The sequence below is a fragment of the Eubalaena glacialis genome, chromosome 9, assembly GCF_028564815.1.
Source record: "Eubalaena glacialis isolate mEubGla1 chromosome 9, mEubGla1.1.hap2.+ XY, whole genome shotgun sequence".
Classification (NCBI taxonomy): Eukaryota; Metazoa; Chordata; class Mammalia; order Artiodactyla; family Balaenidae; genus Eubalaena; species Eubalaena glacialis.
Genome location: NC_083724.1, coordinates 34,738,759 through 34,760,976, shown reverse-complemented (window position 1 = coordinate 34,760,976; position 22,218 = coordinate 34,738,759). Strand labels below are relative to the sequence as shown.

General features: G+C 47.4%; 1 protein-coding gene across 1 annotated transcript in view; it reads right to left on the bottom strand.

The window, feature by feature from the left end:
- The window catches only part of CORO2A (coronin 2A), a 56,063-nt gene that overhangs the window by 19,504 nt on the left and 14,341 nt on the right, over positions 1 to 22,218 (bottom strand). The window contains exon 2 of the mRNA XM_061201110.1: positions 6,525 to 6,725. Coding sequence (XP_061057093.1) covers positions 6,525 to 6,725 — 201 coding nt within the window. The remainder of the gene's footprint in view (positions 1 to 6,524; positions 6,726 to 22,218) is intronic.

Genomic DNA, 22,218 nt, shown 5'->3' with positions numbered 1-22,218 from the left:
CAGTGGTCTGTTTTCCATCCCCATAGTTTTGCCTTTTCCAGAATGTCATATAAATAGATGCATACATATTTGTCCTTTTAAGTCTAGCTTCTTTCACTTAGCATGATGCATTTGAGATTCATCCTTGTTGTTGTAGGTGTCACTAGTTGTTCATTTGTTTTTTGAATGTTTGAATTTTATTTTATTTATTTTTTTATACATCAGGTTCTTATTAGTTATCTATTTTATACATATTAGTTTATATATGTCAATCCCAATCTCCCAATTCATCCCACCACCACCCCGTCTGCCACTTTCCCCCCTTGGTGTCCATACGTTTGTTCTCTACATCTGTGTCTCTATTTCTGTCCTGCAAACCGGTTCATCTGTACCATTTTTCTAGGTTCCACATATATGCGTTAATATACGATATTTGTTTTTCTCCTTCTGACTTACTTCACTCTGTATGACAGTCTCTAGATCCATCCACGTCTCTACAAATGACCCAATTTCGTTCCTTTTTATGGCCGAGTAACATTCCATTGTATATATGTACCACATCTTCTTTATCCATTCGTCTGTCGATGGGCATTTAGGTTGCTTCCATGACCTGGCTATTGTAAATAGTGCTGCAATGAATATTGGGGTGCATGTGTCTTTTTGAATTATGGTTTTCTCTGGGTATATGCCCAGTAGTGGGATTGCTGGGTCATATGGTAATTCTATTTTTAGTTTTTTAAGGAACCTCCATACTGTTCTCCATAGTGGCTGTATCAATTTACATTTCCACCAACAGTGCAAGAGGGTTCCCTTTTCTCCACACCCTCTCCAGCATTTGTTGTTTGTAGATTTTCTGATGATGCCCATTCTAACTGGTGTGAGGTGATACCTCATTGTAGTTTTGATTTGCATTTCTCTAATAATTAGTGATGTTGAGCATCTTTTCATGTGCTTCTTGACCATCTGTTTGTCTTCTTTGGAGAAATGTCTATTTAGGTCTTCTGCCCATTTTTGGATTGGGTTGTTTGTTTTTTTAATATTGAGCTGCATGAGCTGTTTATATATTTTGGAGATTAATCTTTTGTCCATTGATTCATTTGCAAATATTTTCTCTCATTCTGAGGGTTGTCTTTTTGTCTTGTTTGTAGTTTCCTTTGCTTTGCAAAAGGTTTTAAGTTTCATTAGGTCCCATTTGTTTATTTTTGTTTTTATTTCCATTACTCTAGAAGGTGGATCAAAAAAGATCTTGCTGTGATTTATGTCAAAGAGTGTTCTTCCTATGTTTTCCTCTAAGAGTTTTATAGTGTCCGGTCTTACATTTAGGTCTCTAATCCATTTTGAGTTTATTTTTGTGTATGGTGTTAGGGAGTGTTCTAATTTCATTCTTTTACATGTAGCTGTCCAGTTTTCCCAGCACCACGTATTGAAGAGACTGTCTTTTCTCCACTGTATATCCTTGCCTCCTTTGTCATAGATTAGTTGACCACAGGTGCGTGGGTTTATCTCTGGGCTTTCTATCCTGTTCCACTGATCTATATTTCTGTTTTTATGCCAGTACCATATTGTCTTGATTACTGTAGCTTCGTAGTATAGTCTGAAGTCAGCGAGTCTGATTCCTCCAGCTCCATTTTTTTCCCTCAAGACTGATTTGGCTATTTGGGGTCTTTTGTGTCTCCATACAAATTTTAAGATGATTTGTTCTAGTTCTGTAAAAAAAAATGCCACTGGTAATTTGATAGGGATTGCATTGAATCTGTAGATTGCTTTGGGTAGTATAGTCATTTTCACAATATTGATTCTTCCAATCCAAGAACATGGTATATCTCTCCATCTGTTGGTATCATCTTTAATTTCTTTCATCAGTGTCTTATAGTTTTCTGCATACAGGTCTTTTGTCTCCCTAGGTAGGTTTATTCCTAGGTATTTTATTCTTTTTGTTGCAGTGGTGAATGGGATTGTTTCCTTTATTTCTCTTTCTGGTCTTTCGTTGTTAGTGTATAGGAATGCAAGAGATTTCTGTGCATTAACTTTGTATCCTGCAACTTTACCAAATTCATTGATTAGCTCTAATAGTTTTCTGGTGGCATCTTTAGGATTCTCTATGTATAGTATCATGTCATCTGCAGACAGTGACAGTATAACTTCTTCTTTTCCAATTTGTATTCATTTTATTTCTTTTTCTTCTCTGATTGCTGTGGCTAGGACTTCCAAACTATGTTGAATAATAGTGGCGAGAGTGGACATCCTTGTCTTGTTCCTCATCTTAGAGGAAATGCTTTCAGTTTTTCACCATTGAGAATGATGTTTGCTGTGGGTTTGTCGTATATGGCCTTTATTATGTTGAGGTAGGTTGCTTCTATGCCCACTTTCTGGAGAGTTTTTATCATAAATGGGTGTTGAATTTTGTCAAAAGCTTTTTCTGCATCTATTGAGATGATCATATGGTTTTTATTCTTCAATTTGTTAATATGGTGTATCACATTGATTGATTTGCGTATATTGAAGAATCCTTGCATTCCTGGGATAAATCTCAGTTCATCATGGTGTATGATCCTTTTAATGTGTTGTTCGATTCTGATTGCTAGTATTTTGTTGAGGATTTTTGCATCTATATTCATCAGTGATATTGGTCTGTAATTTTCTTTTTTTGTAGTATCTTTGTATGTCTGGTTTTGGTATCAGGGTGATGGTGGCCTCATAGAATAAGTTTGGGAGTGCCAAACACTCATTTTTCTAATAATTTGACTCCACGTTCTTTTGGTTTTCTATGTAGACAATCACATTAGTAAACAATGCGGTTTTACCTCTTCCTTTTCAATCCTTATACCTTTAAGTTATTTTTCTAATCTTACTGTGCAGGCCAGCACCTTTTTGCTAAGTTTTGTTTTTTGGTTTTTTTTGGTTTTTTTGGCCACGCCCTGGGATCTTAGCTCCCTGATCAGGGATTGGACCTGGGCCACGGCAATGAAGCGCAGAGTCCTAACCACTGGACCACTAGGGAATTCCCTAAAGGGATGTTTCTCACATTCCTTCTTTATGATCATGTTTGCACGATATTAACAAAGATATCAAATATCACCAATATCACCAATACTGGGAAAAACTGATATCATGTGTTACATGATGTAATGAACTGAGGATACATCATTTGTTTAATACTCTTGCCAAAAATGTATACCATGAATCTAATCACAAGGAAACAATGGGACAAATCCAATTTTAGAAATGTCCTGCAGTATGGACACCAAGGGGGGAAAGCAGGGGGTGGGGTGGGGTGTGGCGGTGGTGGGATGAACTGGGAGATTGGGATTGACATATATACACCAATATGTATAAAACAGATAACTAATTAAGAACCTGCTGTATAAAAATAAATAAATAAAAATTTTTAAAAATTGAAAAACAAAACAAAACAAACAAAAAAAGAAATGTCCTACAAAACAGTGGGCCTTAACTGCTTTAATATGTCAATATAATGAAATAAAGTAGACTAAGAGATATGACAACTCAATATAATGCATGATCCTGAGTTAGAGTCTGTATACACACATATGGAGAGAAAGATATAAAAAAAGATAAAAAGTAAATTTGGCAGAATGTTAACTATTGGTGAATCTAGGTCAAGGATAATCATATATTCAAGTATTTTTGCAACTTTTCTGTAGGGTTGAGATTCTTTCAAAACAAAAAGTTTAAACAATTCTGTTTCCTACATGTTAGTGAAATTCCCTTTTCCTAGTTTGCAAAGAATTTTTATCATGAATGGGTATTGCACTCTATCAAATGCTTTTTCTGCATTTATGGAGATGACTATATGGTTTTTCTCCCTTCATTTGCAACATAATGATCTACATTTATAGGTTAACTAATATTAAACCACCCTTAGTTTCTGGAATAAATCCAACTTGCTCAGAATATATCTTTTTTTAATTCAATGCTAGATTTGATTAGCTAACAATTTTGCATTCATCTTCTTGAGTGATATTGGCTTGTAATTTTTCTTTCTTGATCTGTTCCTGTCTGGCCTTGGAATCAAGGTTACACTGGCCTCAGAACAAAAGGGGAGCAGTCCCTCTTTTCCTATTCTCTGGAAATGTTTGTAAAAGATTGGAATAATCAGTTCCTTGAAAGTTACATAGAAATTGTCTGTAAAACCACATGGACCTAGTGTCACCCTTACGTGTGTGTTTGTGTAAAATATAATATAAAAAAAGTGCATAAAATGTAAATGTTCAGCTTAATGAATTGTTGGAAAATAAATTTAAACATATAACTGCCATGAACTATTACTAGCACAAAGGAGACTCCCTGCTATGAAATACTTTCCAATCATAACTCCCTCCCTCCCCCAGGGGGTAACTATTATCCTGGCTATCTTCCCTTGCTTGCTTTTCTTTAAGATTTTTGTACCTACTTATGCATCCCTTAAAGTATAGTTTAATTTAGTCTGTTTTTAACTTTAGGTAATGACATTGTAATTTATTTGGTTTCTTCCCTTGACACTGTCTTTATGATTCATCCATGTGGTGGTATGTGTTTATATTTTGATCCTTTTCATAATTGTGTATATTCCACACTATGGATATACCGTAATTTATTTATTCAATTCTTGGACATTTGGGTTTTTGCAGTTTTTTTGATAACATGAACAATGCTCCCATGCATATTCTTGTGTTTGTGTTCTGGTGACATAAGGACACAGTTCTGCATGGTAAATACCTAGGAGTGGAATCTCCAAGTCTGTGCATTTTCCTCTTTAATAGAAACTGTCACACTTTGTTCCAACACACGTGTGCCAGTTTACCTGCCACCAGAAGTGCCTGAGAATTCAGAGGGCTCCGTGTCCTCATCATCACTCACTATTATTAGATTTTATATTTTTGCCAATCTGGTGGGTTGCAGTGGTATCTCATTGTGGTTTATTAACGAGGTTGAGCACTTTTTCAAATGTTTACTAACCGTTTGGATTTTCTCTGCTATGAGATACCTGTTCATTTTTTTTTTCCCCTAGTCCATTTTATACATTCAGGAAATGAGCTCTTTGTCATGATTACTGTGCAAATATCCTTTCTCACTCTATGGCTGCCTTTTCCTTCTTCTGTTTTCTTTAAGAGAGATTTTTATTATGCAATTTTTAAAATAGTTAAAGGACCATTCAGGCTTTCTATTTCTACTTGAATCAGTCCTGACAAGTTATATTTTTTTGTAGGAATTTGTCCATATTGCCAACGTTTTAAAATATATTGTCATAAAACTGCTCAGATTAGTGTCTTATATTTTGAAGCTCTACTGATACTGCATTTTGTTTGTTTGTTTGTTCTTGGTGTTATTTGCACCTTCCCTCTTTTATTCTTGACCATCTCTCCAGAGGTTTGTATATCAGTCTTTTCTAGGAACCAACTTTTGGCTCTTTTGATCCTCTTTAATTGATCTTTGATTCTCTTTCACTGATTTCTGATCTTTATTACCCCCTTCCTCAAACTTTCTTTGGGTTTACTCTGTTGTTCTTTCTCTAACTTCTTAGGTTGAATATTTAGTTGTCAATTTTACGCCTAATATAAGCATTAGTGCTATAAATTTCCCTTGAAGCACCACTTTCCCTACATCCCATAAGTTTTGTGATGTATTTCATTCTCATTCATTTCCAAGTATTTTTAAATTTCTAAATGAATGGGCATTTAAAATTTATCTTTTGTTATTGACTTCTAACTCAATTGCATTGGGATCAGAAAACCTGATCTATGAGATTCCAATTTATATTTGTGATTTTAACTTCTAAAAGGGGTTCTAAGTCTGTTGTTTGTTTTTTCAGCGGATGCTTACTCATGCGGGCTTACATGCTTGGTGTTCTCAGTTGATGAATTTCCCTGATCTTAATCTGTGGGAATCCTGTTCACATTGGAAATGCTTTCCTCTGGAGAAACCTTCTACCTGCTTCTGCTGCAAACCAGAGGCACAACCAAGCCCGGATCCCTCTAGCCCCTTCAGAGACTCTACCTCAAGGCAGAAACTCAGGATTCTGAAAAGATCTGCTATTAAGTTAGTCTATATGAAACCACCATTTTGGGGGTCAAAAACTGTTAAATATCAGCAATTGCATATGGCCCAACTTACACCGTCAACCTTTGCCGCAGGACAAGCCTGTTCTTCCTGTTCACTTGCTGCTTACCTCTCTTACTTAAATTTCGGCTCAAGGTTTTTTTCCTTTCTTGGAGAGAGGAGGAGGCTTTGGAGATTTCCCCGGCAATGCATTAAGAATTAAATGTTATTCATGAATGAATTACTTTGCAGTGGGGTGGAGGGGAGGTCCTACGAGTCCTAAACAACTGCTAGAAGCTGAAATCCCAGGAGAGGTATACTTTTTCAATGAGAAAACCAAGACTCAAAGGGGTGAAATGACTTATTCATGGTCACATGGCTGGTAACAGGCAGGGCTAGGACTTGAACCCACATATGGAACCAAAACTGAGGCTCTTTCTACTCTCCCTCTGTCCTGTGCTGCCTCCAGAGAGCTATTTGGGTCTGAGCTTAGCAGGCATCCTTACCTGGTGCAAGGGGATGACGAGGAAGGCCCCCCCACCAGCACACTCAGTCACGACTGCAATGAAGTGGGGGTTCACAGCACAGAAATGATTGTCGTGGACGCTGCGGGTGATGGGCACGGAGTCGTAGCAGTTCTCCTTGCTGGCTGGTTTGCCAAAGACATGGCGGAACTTGGAGCTCCGGTACTGGGGGTGCCATGACATCTGCAGGAGACAAATGGGACAGAAGGGCTGTGAGGCTCCCAACCTGACAGCAGGACACACGGAGTCCCACCTGGAGAGGACATAAGAGGGCAGGACCAGGACAGCGGTCAGTTCTATGAGGACAGTGACGTGCTATGAAGGGCACCCAGGTGAACAGGCTATAATTGTGGCTACTTCCAGGGACCTGGTGAGATGGCACATAACTACTGCTGACCTGTTTGCTTTTCATCCCTTCGTGTGCGAAAACAAAAAGGCAGAAAAACCGTAGAGAGAACTCACCCCGTTCCCTCCCCTATCCAGCACCTCACCAGACAGGCCAGCCTCCCCACCCAGCTCAGCCCAGCTAAGTGGGAAATATTGTGTCCTCTGGAGCCAGCCTGCCCAGGCTCCAATTCCAGCTCTGTGCTTGCCAGCTGGGTGGGCAAATGACTTAACTTCTGAAGTCTCAGTTTCCTCATCTGTAAAATGAGGATAAAGAAAGTATCTGTCTCATAGACTTGTCATGAGGATGAAATGAGATGATACACTAAGATCCCTTGCTCAACAGTAATAATTATTACCACTATCATCATCCAGGCATCTTGACCTTCCCTTGCTCCTCATCCGGCCTTGTATTTGTTCACTCAATATTTACTGAGTACCACCTGTGCCAGGCACTGGGGATCTGGAGAGAGCAAGCCTGAGCCCAGCCTTACAGGAGTGAAGAGTCCTATGAGTGAGGACATTAGCGGAGTCTGGGCCACTGGGACCCAGTGTGCTATAGGCAATAATGGACGTTTGTACATGGCAGTCAGGGAGGGCTTCCCAGAGGAAGTGACACGTGAACTGTGATTTGAAGAATGAGAAGGAGTTGGCCGTGTAGGCTGGACAAGGGTGAGCTGGGGGAGAAGGTGTCCCAGGCAGATGGAACAGCCTGAGCAAGGGCCCTGAGATAGAAGCGAACGTGGAATGTTTGGGAAACTACATGTGGTTTGGTAAGATTAGTAAGGAGATGCTAAAAATATATATATATATATATATTCACACACACACACATATTCATGTAAACTGGATGATGTGAATGAGGAGAACATGAGCTGGAGGGGTGAGCAGGGCTAGATCATGAATGGCTTGAAAGAGGGTCTAGGGCTCATTAGTGGCCAAATACATGATACCATGTGGCCTCCTCTTGGCCCTGCTGCTGCTCAGTTCAAACCCCCTCCCCTCAGTCTCGCTGACCCACTGGGCCCTCCCATCTACGCTCCCCATGCAGCCAGAGGGATTGTTCTGGACACCAAGCCTGGCTGTATTCCTCCCTCCCCGGCCCCCACCTTAGATCACCCTTCGATGCTCCCCATTCACTGCTGCCCTACAGGATCAAGGCCAAACTCAGCTTGGGTCCCACCCCATATCCCAAGATTTCGCTTTTTCTTGCTCATCTTCTAAACGACTCCTTCCAGACAAAGAACACCACACAGCTTCCCTGGTACCTGCTCCTGCATTTCCAGTCCTCTGGGCCTTCACCCTTGCCTTTCCCTCTGCTTGGCTTGCTCTTCCCAGCCCACTGTTGTCTGTACCCATCACTATGAGTCCAAACCCTTCCTTCCCCCAGCTCCCAGGTGCCCTCCCTTTACACAGCACCAGGTACCCATCAGCCTCGTGGCGGCAGGTCTGTCCTGTGAAGCTCAGACATTTCAACCTTCCTTTAGGGACCTTTGCCCAAAACCCTGGCTGCATTTGCCAGAGCTACAGGAAGTAGCACAGAACGCAGGGACTGCCTAACAATGCCCATCCAATCCCAGAAAGGATGTAAGAAGCCTTACAGAAATAGAGAAAACACAGATAGAAGGAAATTAAAAAAGCCGTGGTGAGGAAATGGGGACAGAGGGAAAATGCAGGAACAAAAAGAGATCACCTGAAATGTAGGGGGAGTCAAGCTACGATTGTGTGCTGCCAGGACCAGCACACAGGGGAGGTTTTGCGTCGGAGCTTCCTAGTGGTCAATTCGACAAGGGAAACAGAATCAGAAAGGGATTTACTCAGTGTCTGTAAGATAAATGCCTCCACTTGCTAAGGAGCAGCACAGCTTTTCTCTGCACTGAGCCCTGAGAGAAACAGGTCCTAAGGATCATCTAAGGAAAGAAGAGCAAGGATAATGATCTCCCTGGGGTCTTGGCAATTAGTGGCAGCTAAGGAGTTGCCTGGGGCCTGGGCTGCGGGTGGGAAAGTAGGGGGCAAGTCAGCAGGCTCAGCTCCTGGGCCCCCACCCCTGCCTCGCCTTGAGCAGCAGTTGGGGGTTGGGGTGCAGGGCGTCTGTCTGTGGCCCACGGTGATGCTCACCAGACACTTCATTGCTCCCCTCACATCCCAGCCTCCTTGCAGTTAGGCAGCCACTATTAGTCCTAACTAGTGGATCGTGGGTAGAAGTGATGTGTGCCACTTCCAGGCTGAAGCATGTAAGACCTGCCGGTGACCCTCCAGAACTCTCGTCCTTGGCTGGAGGGATGAGGAGGCCACATGTTACAGATGGTGCAGCTTCCATCTTCCTGGGTCCCCAAGGGACTGTGTGAATAGGGCACCTTGCCCCAAATTGACTCATATAGCATGACAGAGAATTAAACTTGTAGAGTGAACCACAGAGAAATAGTGGGGATACTTGTCACAGAGCATAAGCCTACCTGTCCTGACTAACACATTGCCCCAGGCAGGCCCAACCAATGGTACACAGGCAATGGCTGCCTGTGCTTGGTGTGGCCAGGGCACAGGAGCCTGCAGCGAAGAGGTGGGCAAGCAGGCAGGACCCAGATACCCTCAGAAGCCGTGTGAAAGGACTTGGACTCTGAGGGCAATGGGAGCTGCTGCAGGGGTTACAGCAGGGGAGGGGGAGGACCAGTTTTCGCTTTTAGGTGGATTCCTCTGATTGCTGAGGTAATCATGACAGTCGCCTGGGCTGAAGCAGGGCAGAGGGGATGGAGAGGATGGGATGTGTTAGTGAAAAACATGGGAGGGGGATAAAGCAGCCTTGGTGCTGTGCCCATGGTGGGCTGTGGGGTGAGGGGGCCAGTCATGGCTGCTGAAATCAACATGACCTGGCCAGCATCAACAGTCCTGGCCCCTCTGGCCACTCCCAGTACTCTCCCTTCACATCTGGGGGACGGCTCTGGTTCCAGGTTCAGGGTCAGGGGCCGTAAGAGGCCTGGGCAATGCTCTCCTGGAGCTCACAGTCACCTCCATGGCAATAACAACTCTTAGTCTTGGGTGCTTGCTATGTGCCAGGCTCCGTTCCAAGTGCTTCCCCTGTATGAACTTAGGTGCTACCTTGCTCCCTGTTACAGATGCAGGGGTTGAGGCAGAAAAGTGAAGCAACCTTCCTGACGTCACACAGCTAGGAGGTGGTGCAGCTCTGTCTCTGGAGCCCTCAGCTCCAGATAATGATGACGAAAGCTCTTTCACACTCATTACACCTTGGATCCTACCTCAGCCCCCAAGGGGAAGTGTCATGACCATTATTGCCCCTACTTCACAGAAAAGGACAACGAGGCTCAGTAAACCAAGTGGACGTCCTCTGGCAAAGGGGCTATTGGCCTCCACTGATGAGGCCGGCCAGCCTCCGAGCAGCGTTCGACCCCTGTGCCGAACTCCTCTCCCCCATCCCACCCCACCTGGCTCCAACACCTTACCTCCACTGCCAAGGTTCTTCCAGACTTGCAGCCATGAGGGAAACTTACAGAAGTGGGTGGGTGGCACCAAGCCAGGTGGGCCGTCTCTCCCTTTGCCCCAGGTATAGGACTGTGCATGCATATATGTGGGTGAAGTTTGTGTGAATGTGTGTGCACTGTGCGTGCAAGTCTGTGTGCGAACACTGCACTGATTAGGGTGTTCCTACGTGCTCGTGTACCCCTGTGGGTGGGTGTGTACCTGTGCATCTGTTTGGGTGTTTGTGTCTGTGCATGTACTGCACATGCGTGCCTGTGTTTATCAGTGCATGAATGAGTTTAAGGACTCAGCAATTCAGAGAGCAGGAGTTTTACTTTCCCCACAAGCAGGCACTTGCCTGAAAATGAGGACCATAGCGGGCCTTTAGCACTGTGAGGCTCTCGCCCATGGGCTGGGCCAGAACACCGATCCGGGCCAGGTTTACCCCACGCCACTTGTCCTATCCTGCCCGGTCCCATCCAGCTGGGCCCACGTCAAAGCCACAGCAGGTCTTCTTAGGCGTAGCGGGCCAGCCCACTAGGGCACAAAGCAGGGGGTGGTACCCATTCTGGCTGCTGCTATCCCAAAGGTGCTTAGCTGGCCTGATGCCATGGGATTAGGCTCTTTGTGCTGTGAATTCCCTGCCCTGCAAAAAGATTTAGTCATCGCTGGGTTTAACACCCCACTGAGTTTATTTTTTATCTATTTATTTTTATTTTTTGGCCATGCCGTGCAGCATATGGGGAATCTTAGTTCCAGACTAGGGATTGGACCCATGCCCCCTTCTGTGGAAGCGAGGAGTTTTAACCACTGGACCACCAGGGAAGTCCCCACTGAGTTTATTTCTCAGTGCCTGACAGTGGAATGGCTTGCTGCCTGTCCTATCCCTTACAACTCTCCTGAGGCCTGTTGTCCCCATTTGGTGCAGAGGAAGTGACTTGACCAAGATCAAATTAGTAGGAGGAGTGGAGATGGCAAGCAGAAGCCAAGACGTGGTCCAGATGCCCCTCTTCCCACCTCGTGCTCCTCTCTGATGTGTGTGAGAGAGATGGAGACAGAGACACAGAGATTTTCCTGCCTGGCCCCAGAGGCCTATCTTCCCAGCCCAGCCCTGAATCATTGCAGGACAAGGGTTAGCTGCAGGGTGGCTGAAACCGAACCCAAACTGGGTGTGGTACAAAGCAGCATAATAGATTATTCATTAATTGCGCTGTTCCTGGCCTCAGGGAGAATGAAATTACCTGATTTGGTCTTTGAACGTCAGAGGTGGGGAGGAGTCTGGCATTCCTGGCTACCATTGTCCCCTTAGTAAGTTTCTGTTTCCACATTTAATATTTGGAATTGTATTTTATTTTTTCCCTTAAAACCTGACCTTGTGGTCATCGAGCTGCCCCCAAACACGCCTCCTGGGAGGGTCTGAACCACCACACTTACCTCAGCCGCAGTTAAAAGAGGGAGATTACAATCACAAGTTTCCTAGCTTTACAAAGTGAAAAAAGATTACCATAAGGGTAAAGGACTCTGTATTTGAAGGTGATCTACAAAGCAAGAATTAACACGATACTTGCCTAATTATGGGTGGGTCCCACGTCTTGACTCTAATCCTGGGTTGACAATTATCCATCATAGAGTTTATCTAGATCCTGGCCTTGACCCCAACCTTGACAGGAAAGCACCTTTTTAATTCACCCTAAGTCCTTACCAGGGCCTCTGATCCATCCACAGGAGGGGGTGAGATATCTGGCTCAGGATGCCAAAGCCCAGTTGAGGTCAAGGCCCCCCTGCTGTCAATGCAGGTCTCTGCCTAACCATGGAAGCAAGAAGAGACCTTGTCGCTCTCCACAGAAGGAGGGTGACCAACTGTTCTGGTTTGTCCAGGATGCGTGTGGGGTGGGTATTCCTGGGATGCAGGACTTTCAGTGCTAAAATCAGGAAAGTCTCAAGCAAAAAGGGAAAAGCTGGTCAAATTGGGACTTGAACCCGGACAAACCCAGATTGGGACTTGAACCCATGGCCTTTTTTTTTTTTTTTAATTAATTAATTAATTAATTAATTAATGGCTGTGTTGGGTCTTCGTTGCTGCGCGCAGGCTTTCTCTAGTTGTGGCGAGCCGGGGCTACTCTTCGTTGCGGTGCACGGGCTTGTCATTGCGGTGGCTACTCTTGTTGCAGAGCATGGGATCTAGGTGTGTGGGCTTCAGTAGTTGTGGCTCGTGGGCTCTAGAGCACAGACTCAGTAGTTGTGGCGCACAAGCTTATAGTTGCTCCGCGGCATGTGGGATCTTCCTGGACCAGGGCTGGAACCCGTGTTCCCCTGCATTAGCAGGCAGATTCTTAACCACTGTGCCACCAAGGAAGTCCTTGAACCCATGGTCTTTTAATTGAGATCACACACCTGGTCTCGGGACTTAATGAAGCTCAGGTTCTTGATGTCTCGTCACAGAAAGAATTCAGTGAGAGGCAAAGAGACAGGTAAGAAGTAGGTTTATTTAGAGAGAAACACACTCCACAGACGGAATGTGGGCCATCTCAGAAGGTGAGAGGCCCTGAAATATGGGGTGGTTCGTTTTTATGGGCTGGGTAATTTCATAGACTAATGAGCAGGAGGATTATTCCAACTATTTTGGGGAAGGGGTGGAGATTTCCAGGAAGTGGGCCACCATCTGCTTTTTGAACTTTCATGGTTGCTTTTTGAACTTTGATGGTCGGCCTCAGAACTGTCATGGCGTTGGTGGGTGTGTCACTTAGCTAATGAATTACAATGAGCATATGAGGCTCAAGGTCTACAGGAAGTTGAATCTTCTGCCATCTTGGACCTAGTTGGTTCTAACCAGTTTTCGTCATGTTCTATGGCTATGCCATACTTTTAAAGGTTGTGCCCTGTCCCCTTCCCTCCTGTTTCACTGCCACCTATCATAGAGGCCTCCAGAAAACTTTCACCCTATTTACATGCAAGGATTCTACAGTAAGTCACTAGTAGCCTTGACTCTGACAACTTGCCTGTGAGACAGAAGGCTCTAGAATGAACTTCTTAAAGAGCCCAACATCCTGAACCAAAGAACAGAACACCTCAAAGCAGAAAAATCCAAGGTCTGTAAAGTGCTTATTCTGTGCAGGGTAAAGGGGAAATTCAGTCACTGTTCTCCACATGTGTACACTTCTCAGGGAAATGGCTGAGAGCGGGAAAGGATGAGATGCCACCATATTAACTGGCTGCTAAAGCACAGGGCAGTGGTTTGTAACTTTGAATGTACATTAGAATCACTCGAATCAGGTCACTGGGTATGGGACCCAGGCAGCAGCTCTGTCCAACACGGGAGTCTTTAGTCACACATGGCTTCTAAATTAAAGTTAAAATCAATTAAAATGAATTGAAATGTAAAATTTGGCTCCTCAGTTGCACTACCATTTCAAGTGTTCAAGAGCCACACGTGGCTACCGGCTACCCAACTAAACAGTGTAATTATAGGACGTGTCCACTGTGCCCATGTGACCTTGGGCCAGTTACTTAATGTGACTATTTCCTCACCAGTAAAATCAGGCATAATAACAAATAATAGCTAACACATTGCTTACTATATGTGAAGCATGTTCCAGGTACTAACTGGACCCTGACAGCAATCTGGTTAAGTACAGGTGTTAGAGAACCATTGACTGAAACTGCCCGCCCTGGCCAGGCACGATAATGACCTCTTGCAAGAGTTATCTCACAACAGGAGGTCCCAATAAGGAACATGGAACTAACAAGCTACTGCCAGACAGAAGAATTCAGGAGGGGCCAAAAGGAGGGAGCAGACGCCAGCCTATAATATATCCTACCAACCTCCCAGAAACTTTCGCGCTGGAGTCAATCTTGGCTGAGAGATGCGCGCCCCCAGGAAGGACCCTGAGTCAGAACAAATGCGGACACAAGCAAGATGATTGGCCAGAGACAACCTGGAAACTAACCTCATTATCATAAAACCTGAGACTGCGATCCACGATCCACGTGGCAGAGCAATTCTCCTGGGTTCCCTTACCCCACTGCTCTCCGCCCGGGCGCCTCTTTCCAATAAAGTCTTTTGATTTGTCAGCCCATGTATCTTCTCGGACAATTCATTTCTGAGTGTTAGACAAGAGCCCACTCTTGGGCCCTGGAAGGGGTCCCCCTCTTCCTGCAACATTATTATCACCCCATTTTTACAAATGTGAAAACTGGGGCACAGATAGGTTAAGTAACGTGCCCAAAATCACACAGCAAGTAGGCGGCTGAGCTGGAATCCAGAACTGAGCTGTCTAGTCCTGGGTCCACACTCTCCCACAGGGCTGCCCTGAAAATTAGATGAGATAATCCGCCCAGTACATGGAGCAATGCCGGTGCATACTTAGTCCTCAACAGATGTTTGCTGTGAAGACCGCTGTGGTCCCAGTGTTTACAGGACATTAAGATTTGACTTAGTACATGACAGGTACGTGCTGAGAGCCCAACATTTTGGGGATCTGAGTAAAAATCCCAAACCAGAAAGTGCAAAGCAGCCCACTAGGTGCAGAATTCCGACCCTCGGTGCTCACATTGATGAGGCACGTGAGAAGCTAACTAACAATCCCTGTGGATTCAGAAGAACCCGGAGAGGAAAGGCATTTATTTGTGCATGTCTCTGGCAGGGCTCTCCAGGGTACAAAAGCCCACAGCCTCCTAGACCTTCCTTCCCTTAGTTCCAAAGGGCAGATTCAAACAGTTACTAACCAGGGAGATGAGGGAATGCAGAAACAAAGGAAAAGCGGTCAAACAAAAGTGCAGCGATAAAGCAGAGTTCTGCTTTGTCCTCAAGGGATATATGGGATATACATAACAATATATCTTTGAGTTCTTCTAAGGGAACTAAGGCCCTCACCTAAATGAAGGATGGTAACTTCAGGTTGAGCAGGAGATTCCTGGAACACCACCCTGTTACCTCACCACCAACCAATCAGAAGAAAGTCACACACCCTGAAGCCCTCACCCCGGATTTTGCCTATAAAAACTCTTCCCTGAACACCACGGGGGAGTTTGTGTCTTTTGAGCGCGAGCCCCCCATTCTCCTTGCTCAGCCCTGCAGTGAACCTTCCTCTGCTCCAAACTCCCGACATTTCGGTTTGTTTGGCCTCGCTGTGCACGGGGCACACGGACTTGGGTTTGGCAGCAAAGGCCAGCAGCCTCACTCAGCCCTGTGCTGTGGGGCCTGAGGGTCTTGGTGGGAGTGGGAGGCGAAGGGCGGAAGGGCAGAGGAAGCCCTTTGGTTCTCTCCATGGGCACGGCTTTCCCAGGCAGGAAAGCAGAACCATGCTGCCTGGGGACCCCACCACCCCCGCCAGGCCTCAACCGCCCGGGGCCCATCAGCAGTGGAGGCTGAGGCACCCTGCAGCCAGCATGGAATAACAGTCCTCTTTCCAGGTTCTCTCTGCCTCGAGCACCCTCCCACCTCTGCCTTTATCACCCCTCCTCCAGCTCTGCGGTCCTTCTGGTCCAGCACAGATGCCTCCCTGCAGGCCCACAGGAAATACAGGCTGAGTCAGAGAGAGAGCCAAGAAAATGCCTCTTTCCTCCTGATGAGATTAGGCCTGAGAGAGCACCTCCCCTCCTGACATCTGACACTGCCCAGAGCCAGGTGCCTGGGCCCGGAGGAGGAGCAGGGCATCTCCTGAGATGACCTGGCCTCCCCTGCCACCCCCGTGCCCTTGCTCTTGACCCTTTCCTCAGGCTGTGTGAGGCCCGCCACTTCTCTCCGTGACTCCGTTCCTCCTCCACCCCAGCCCAGGCCTCCTACCCTGCCCCCACCCTGACTCTGTCATTTCCCTTAAGACTCCCCCAGCCCCAGGTCCCCTCTGTCCTCAGGATAAAGCCTTCAGCTGGACTTGGGTTTTGAGGTCCCTGCACATTCCCTGACGGCCTTCCCCTCATCTCCACACACCTGCCCTTTGAGCCACACTGGCTTATCTGCTCTCCCCACAAAGCGTTGGCTTTCCCAGACACCCCAACTTTGCTCACACCCCTTCTCTCTGCCTAGAGCCAAGTCAGCCCAGACCAGTCTGAGCTGGTAAGTCAGCCCAGGTAAGTTGAAGGTTGGCACTTAGCTGGGTTCCTAGGATGCCCCCTCCTCTCACTCCACCTTCCTGGGCCCGGCTCAAATAGAACCGCCTCCAGGGGGCTTCCCAAGTTCCAAGGCCTGAGCCATCTCTCTAGCCTATGAGGTCCCCCATCCTGATACACAGGGAGGGGAAAGAGGAGGCAACTGGTTCAAATCCCGGACCCTCATTTGTCTCTGGGCCCCAGCATCCTCATCTGTAAAAGAGTACCCTCGGATCTACCTCATGGGGCCTTGTCCAAGATTAAATGAGGTAACAGATGTAAAATGCCTTGCACGTGTCTGGTACTGTTACTGAACACAAGTTCATGTGCCTGACACACAGCGAGGCCAAAGCAACCAAAACGTCGGAGTTTGGAGCAGAGAAAGGTTTATTGCAGGGCCAAGCAGGGTGGCTTGTGCTCAAAAACCCCAAACTCCCCGATGGTTTTGGGGCAGAAGTTTTTATAGGCCAAATTTGGGGCGAGGGCGGCAGGGTGTGTGACTTTCTTCTGATTGGCTGGTGGTGAGGTAACAGAGCGGTGTTCCTGAAATCTTGTGCTCAGCCGGAAGTTGCCACCCTCCACCTGGGTGGGGCTCTTAGTTCCTGCAGAAGAGCCCAAAGATATTGTTAGGTATATCCCTTGAGGAGGAACCAGGATCCTGCTTTAATCACTGCAGTATAGTTTCTTGATTGTTCCCCCTTTGTTTCAGCATTCCCTATTTCCCTGGTTAATGGCTTTTTGAATCTGCCCTTTGGAACTCTGGGAAGGTCTAGGAGGATGAAGCCTTTACCCTGCAAGTAAGAAACGGGGGACCTGGAAAGGCTTTTGTGCCCAGGAGCCCCACAGGGTTCCGCTCGGTTTCAGTACTAAGTAGAAGGTCAGCTGATGGATGCTCCCTTCCTTTCCTCCTGTACTGCTCCCTGTGTTTCTCCCATCTTTCCTCCATCTATCTATCCATCCATCCATCCATTGGACTGTCAACGCCAAATGGTCCTCTCCCTTCAGCTTTGCCCACCCACAGGCCAGACCACACAGGCAGGCACCCAGGGGGAGACTGACTTGGCTCCTGGATTGAGCTTTCACTCACTCCACCGGCCTTTCCTGAACACCCCTTCTGGGTACTAGGAGCCAGGGACTGGGCCTGTCTCTTCCATAGCAGGCTTGCTGGTCACGTTGGAGAGTCCTAATTCTGATTGGCAAATTAGCCAATTTGCTACATGACCTTGGGCAAATCTTGTCCCCTTCTTAGGTTTTGTTTGCCTACCCATAAAATGGTAACACCTCTGCCCTACCCACCTGTTAGGACAATTCGCTGAGGGCTCTTCAGCCTGCATGTGCCAGACCCGGGGGGCCCGTGAGGGCAGTGGGACTGCCTGCCTGGCAGCTGCCCCAGTCCTCAGAGCTGTTCCTGCCTTGACCCTCTGGAGACACAGGGCAGGCCTTCTTCCTGTTTATTACCCCTGATCAGGCCCTGACCAAAACTCCACGAAGATTTATTGCCCCACAATTTCCTTATCTGTGAGTTTCGAGAGACAAGGGTCACGGAGACTTTTTAAAGATGCCTCCCAGAGGTTGAAAATCTGGCAGCTCTACTTCCTGCTTACTGTCCATTCTCTGGCAGAACTTCTGGATCTGTCTTTGGACAGAGAGGGACACTGAGAAACAAAGAAGGAAGGTGCCTTGTTTAGAGCCCCACAGTGATCCTGGAGTAGGGCTGAAGCCCTGAAGCTCTGTTCTGGGATGGGCACCTGGCCAGGGGGCCTGAATTCTGTCCTCAGTGGACCTACAAATCAGCTCTCACCCTGCCCTGCTGCAGGGACCTGGGGCCCAGAGTGAGTCCAGGCAGCATCACTGGGACCTTCTCTGAGTCCAGCCTGTGCCGGGTACCGTGGGGCAGAGGCAGGAACGATCCTTACCCCCCAGGAGCCCAGACTGATGGGAAAGGCCAGCAAACTCAATTCGGGGTAGCAGGGAGATTGAAACCTGGCGAGTGGGTAAGGGCTGCCAGGAGGCTGTGCTTGAGCTAAGCCTTCAAGGCTGAGCAGAGCGAGCCCAGCACAGAGTAGGGACGGCACTGCAGGTGGAAGGCTCTGCACTGAGCCACGCGGTGGGGGGTGGGCAGGCAAAGGCATATCCAGGGAACCCAAGGGTCCAATTCAGATGGGGCCTGAGCAAATGCAGAGGAGCAATGAGGGCTGTGACTGGAAACGTGCCGGGGCAAGGCTCTGAACGCTAGCTGAGCTGGCACCTGAGACCACGGAGGGAGGTGTCAAAGTCTATAACCAGGGTGTGACCTGCCAGGGCTGAGGCGGATTTAGCTCCTGCCATTAGGGAGGGCAAGTATTTTCTTTCCTCAACTGTGTGCTGTGTCTAAGGAAGAAATAAGTGGGTTCATTTGATGCCCAGCTCCAATCTGCTGGAGGGGCTGTGGAATATGGTGAGAGGAGGAGGAGGAGGAGGATTCTGAGGCCTTCCTTGTCTGGACCCAGGAGGAGAGGAGCCTGACTGATCAGGGAAGAGCTGGCGGATGGCTGACCAGGAGTCAAGGCCTGATCTCCCTCCACAGATCTCAGCTCTTTGAGAGAAACATGGAGCTGGGAAGCCCGGCCTCGAGGCCCATTCCTGGGCCACTTCTCAGCAGCTGGGGTTTTAGATCAGAAAATAGCTTCCTTTCATCATTCAACCCATTTCCCTATGGGAAGAGTCCCCAGGTATGACTGAGGGCTGCCTGCTCCTGCCCAAGCCTGGGCAGCCCAACCCTCCATTTCCTGGACCAGCCACACAGGAGGGTGATGGGAAATTCCCAACTGCTTCTCCCCAACCTGCGTATCAACCTGGAGATAAATGCCACTGTGCAGCCTTAATCAATTCCCCAGGCAGTGTCTGCCACAGACTCCAGGAGAGGATGGTGAGGACTTCTCCCCATTTCCAGCCTCTCTGGGCTCTGCCCACATCTGTTCAGGCTGGGCCTGCAGGCCAGGGAGGGCAGGAGGGTGGGAGGTTCACTGGAGGACGAAGAGTACAGGAAAGATGTCAGCACCCCGGGCTGAAGAGGCACTTCTGCCCTGAGACTGACTCTGCCAGGACTGGTGACAGTATCTCATTTACACTTTGCAAGAATCTCTCCCAACAGTGGGTCTCAAACTTGAGAGCACATCAGGGGCCCCTGTAAGGCTGATTAATACCCAGACTGCTGGGCCCATCCTAGAGTTTCTGATTCAGCAAGTCTGGGGTGGATCCTGAGAATTCTGCATTTCTAGCAAGTTGCCAGGTGGCACTGATGCAGCTGCTCCAGGGACCACTCTGAGAACCACTGCTCTACAGCCCTGCTGTATGATTTACAAAGTCCTTCCCGTTCACTATTCCATTCACTCCTCACAGCCGCCCTGGGGTGGGGAGAACTATCCCCACTTCCTGGATGCAGCGAGCTGCACTCAGCTCAGAGCGACGGAGGCACTTTCCCGAGGTTACACAACTAGTGGGAACCTGACCTCCAAAGGCTCTGTGAGCACACAGCCAGTTCCTAACTCGGGGTCACTTGGGGCTGTGATCCTGGGATTTCTCTGTCCAATACTCGTTTAAATACACAAACGCGGGTTCAGGCCAGCACTCAAGAATCGCGCAGGTGTTCCCACGACAGCTTCACCACCTGAACAGCAGGCATGGAGGGCAGGTAGTCAAGACACAGGCTTCAGAGTTAGAGACCCGGCTACCAACCCAACTCAGCTTCCCTAAGTCTCGGCACCACACGGCACCTACCTCTGGCCGGGCTGCTGTGAGATGAGGCAAGTAGTGGAACAGAGCCTCTAGCCTTGGCACACAGTGAGGCCTCAACAAACCAGTGGGCCCAGACAAGAGCCGGGGTGGGGGGAGTGGGAAAGATACCAAACCTCTCTGTGCCTCGGTCTCCTTATCTGTAGACTAGGGTCAATAACAGAACCTACCTTATAGGGGAATCATAACGATTCCATACGGTTATCCATTTACATTGCCTTAGAGCAGTGCCTGGCATGGGGCAAGTTGTGTGTTAGTGTCCTACGTACAGTTCCTTTGCTAAACATGATATTTTAGCACTGAATGCACATTTTTCATCCATACATGTAAGCAAACCATTAAAGAATAGAGTAGGCTACAGTGAAGTCAAAATTAAAAAATCATGGCGGGATGACTGCACAACAGTGTGAATGGGCTTCATGCCACAGAATGGTATACTTAAAAATGGTTAAAATGATAAATTTTATGTTTTGTATATTTTACCACCAAAAAAAAAAAAAAGAAAGAAAAAAGAAACAGCAGCACTGAGGACTTCCCTGGTGGCACAGTGGTTAAGAATCCACCTGCCAACTCAGGGGACATGGGTTCGAGCCCTGGTCCGGGAAGATCCCACATGCCACGACTAAAACCGTGTGCCACAACTACTGAGCCTGTGCTCTAGAGCCCGCGAGCCACAACTACTGAGCCCGTGAGCCACAACTATTGAAACCCACGTGCCTAGAGCCTGTGCTCTGCAACAAGAGAAGCCACTGCAATGAGAAGCCCGCGCACCACAACAAAGAGTAGCCCCCGCTCTCTGCAACAAGAGAAAGCCCGCGTGCAGCAATGAAGATCCAATGCAGCCAAAAATAAATAAAATAAAAAATTAATTAATTAAAAAAAAAAAAGAAAGAAACAGCAGCACCAAGCTAGATCAGCACCCAGCTCTCCTGCACTCCTTCACTGGCTCCATCTCTGCTTCCATGATTGTTTCCCCAGGGAGCACCTGCTTCTTTTAACCCTCCCTGAGCCCTGGCCTTAGAGTCGGTCCCTGACGTGACTTCAGGGGGTGGGGGGCAGGTTGGCTGCCCCTTCACCCTTTTACTCGTGGCTAGTCAGGGCCTTCTCTGCCTAGGCCTTGTGCAGAAGGGGCCCTGCAGGGTGACGATCCTCGCCCCTCCTTCAGGCACCTTCAGGACCGCCTCGACCTTCTCCCTGGCAGAGGGTGGCTTTTCCCATCATCTTCCCTTTGGCTTGCTTGCCCTCTCTATAGAGCTGGCTCTGCTCCTTGTGATGAAGGAAGGGGCCCCTTAAGGGAGCAGTGCCCTCAATAACCAGCATGTACTCCCACCGGGCTTCAGCTGGGAGCCCTGCTCTGTGGAGGGATGGTGCACAGATATTCTGAGATCAGGGGCCCGGCTCCATTCTGCTCTGCCCTCATCGGCTGTGTGACCCTGCTCAAGTCATTGTCCCTCTCTGTGCCCCTGGGCCCTATCCATAAAATGGGAATGTGCATCCCTGCCTGAAACCCTCCTGAGGCTTTGGGAGGCTCTGAAGGGAGAATGGAGGCAAAGGCGCTTTCTTTCTTTATTACACAGAGGACACTCGAGATCAATATGACAACGTCGAGAGGTGGCATAGCAGTGGTTACAGACATAGTCGGGAGCCCACCTGCTGGGCTCAAACATCAGCCCCACCTCATACCAGCCGGAAGACCCTGGACAGGTTAGTCAGCCTCTCTAGACCTCAGGTTTTCCATCTATAAAATGGGGCGGTAATAGTAAATGAGTTCATACCTGACAAGCATTTACAACACTGCCTGGCACATGGTAAACGCAAGGTAAATTCAAAATAAGTAATAACAGCAACAACATGAGATAGACCTAGAGAGTATTATGCTTAGTGAAATAAGTCAGACTGAGAAAGGCAAATACTCTATGTTATCACTTATATGTGGAAGCTAATAAAAAAAAAAAAA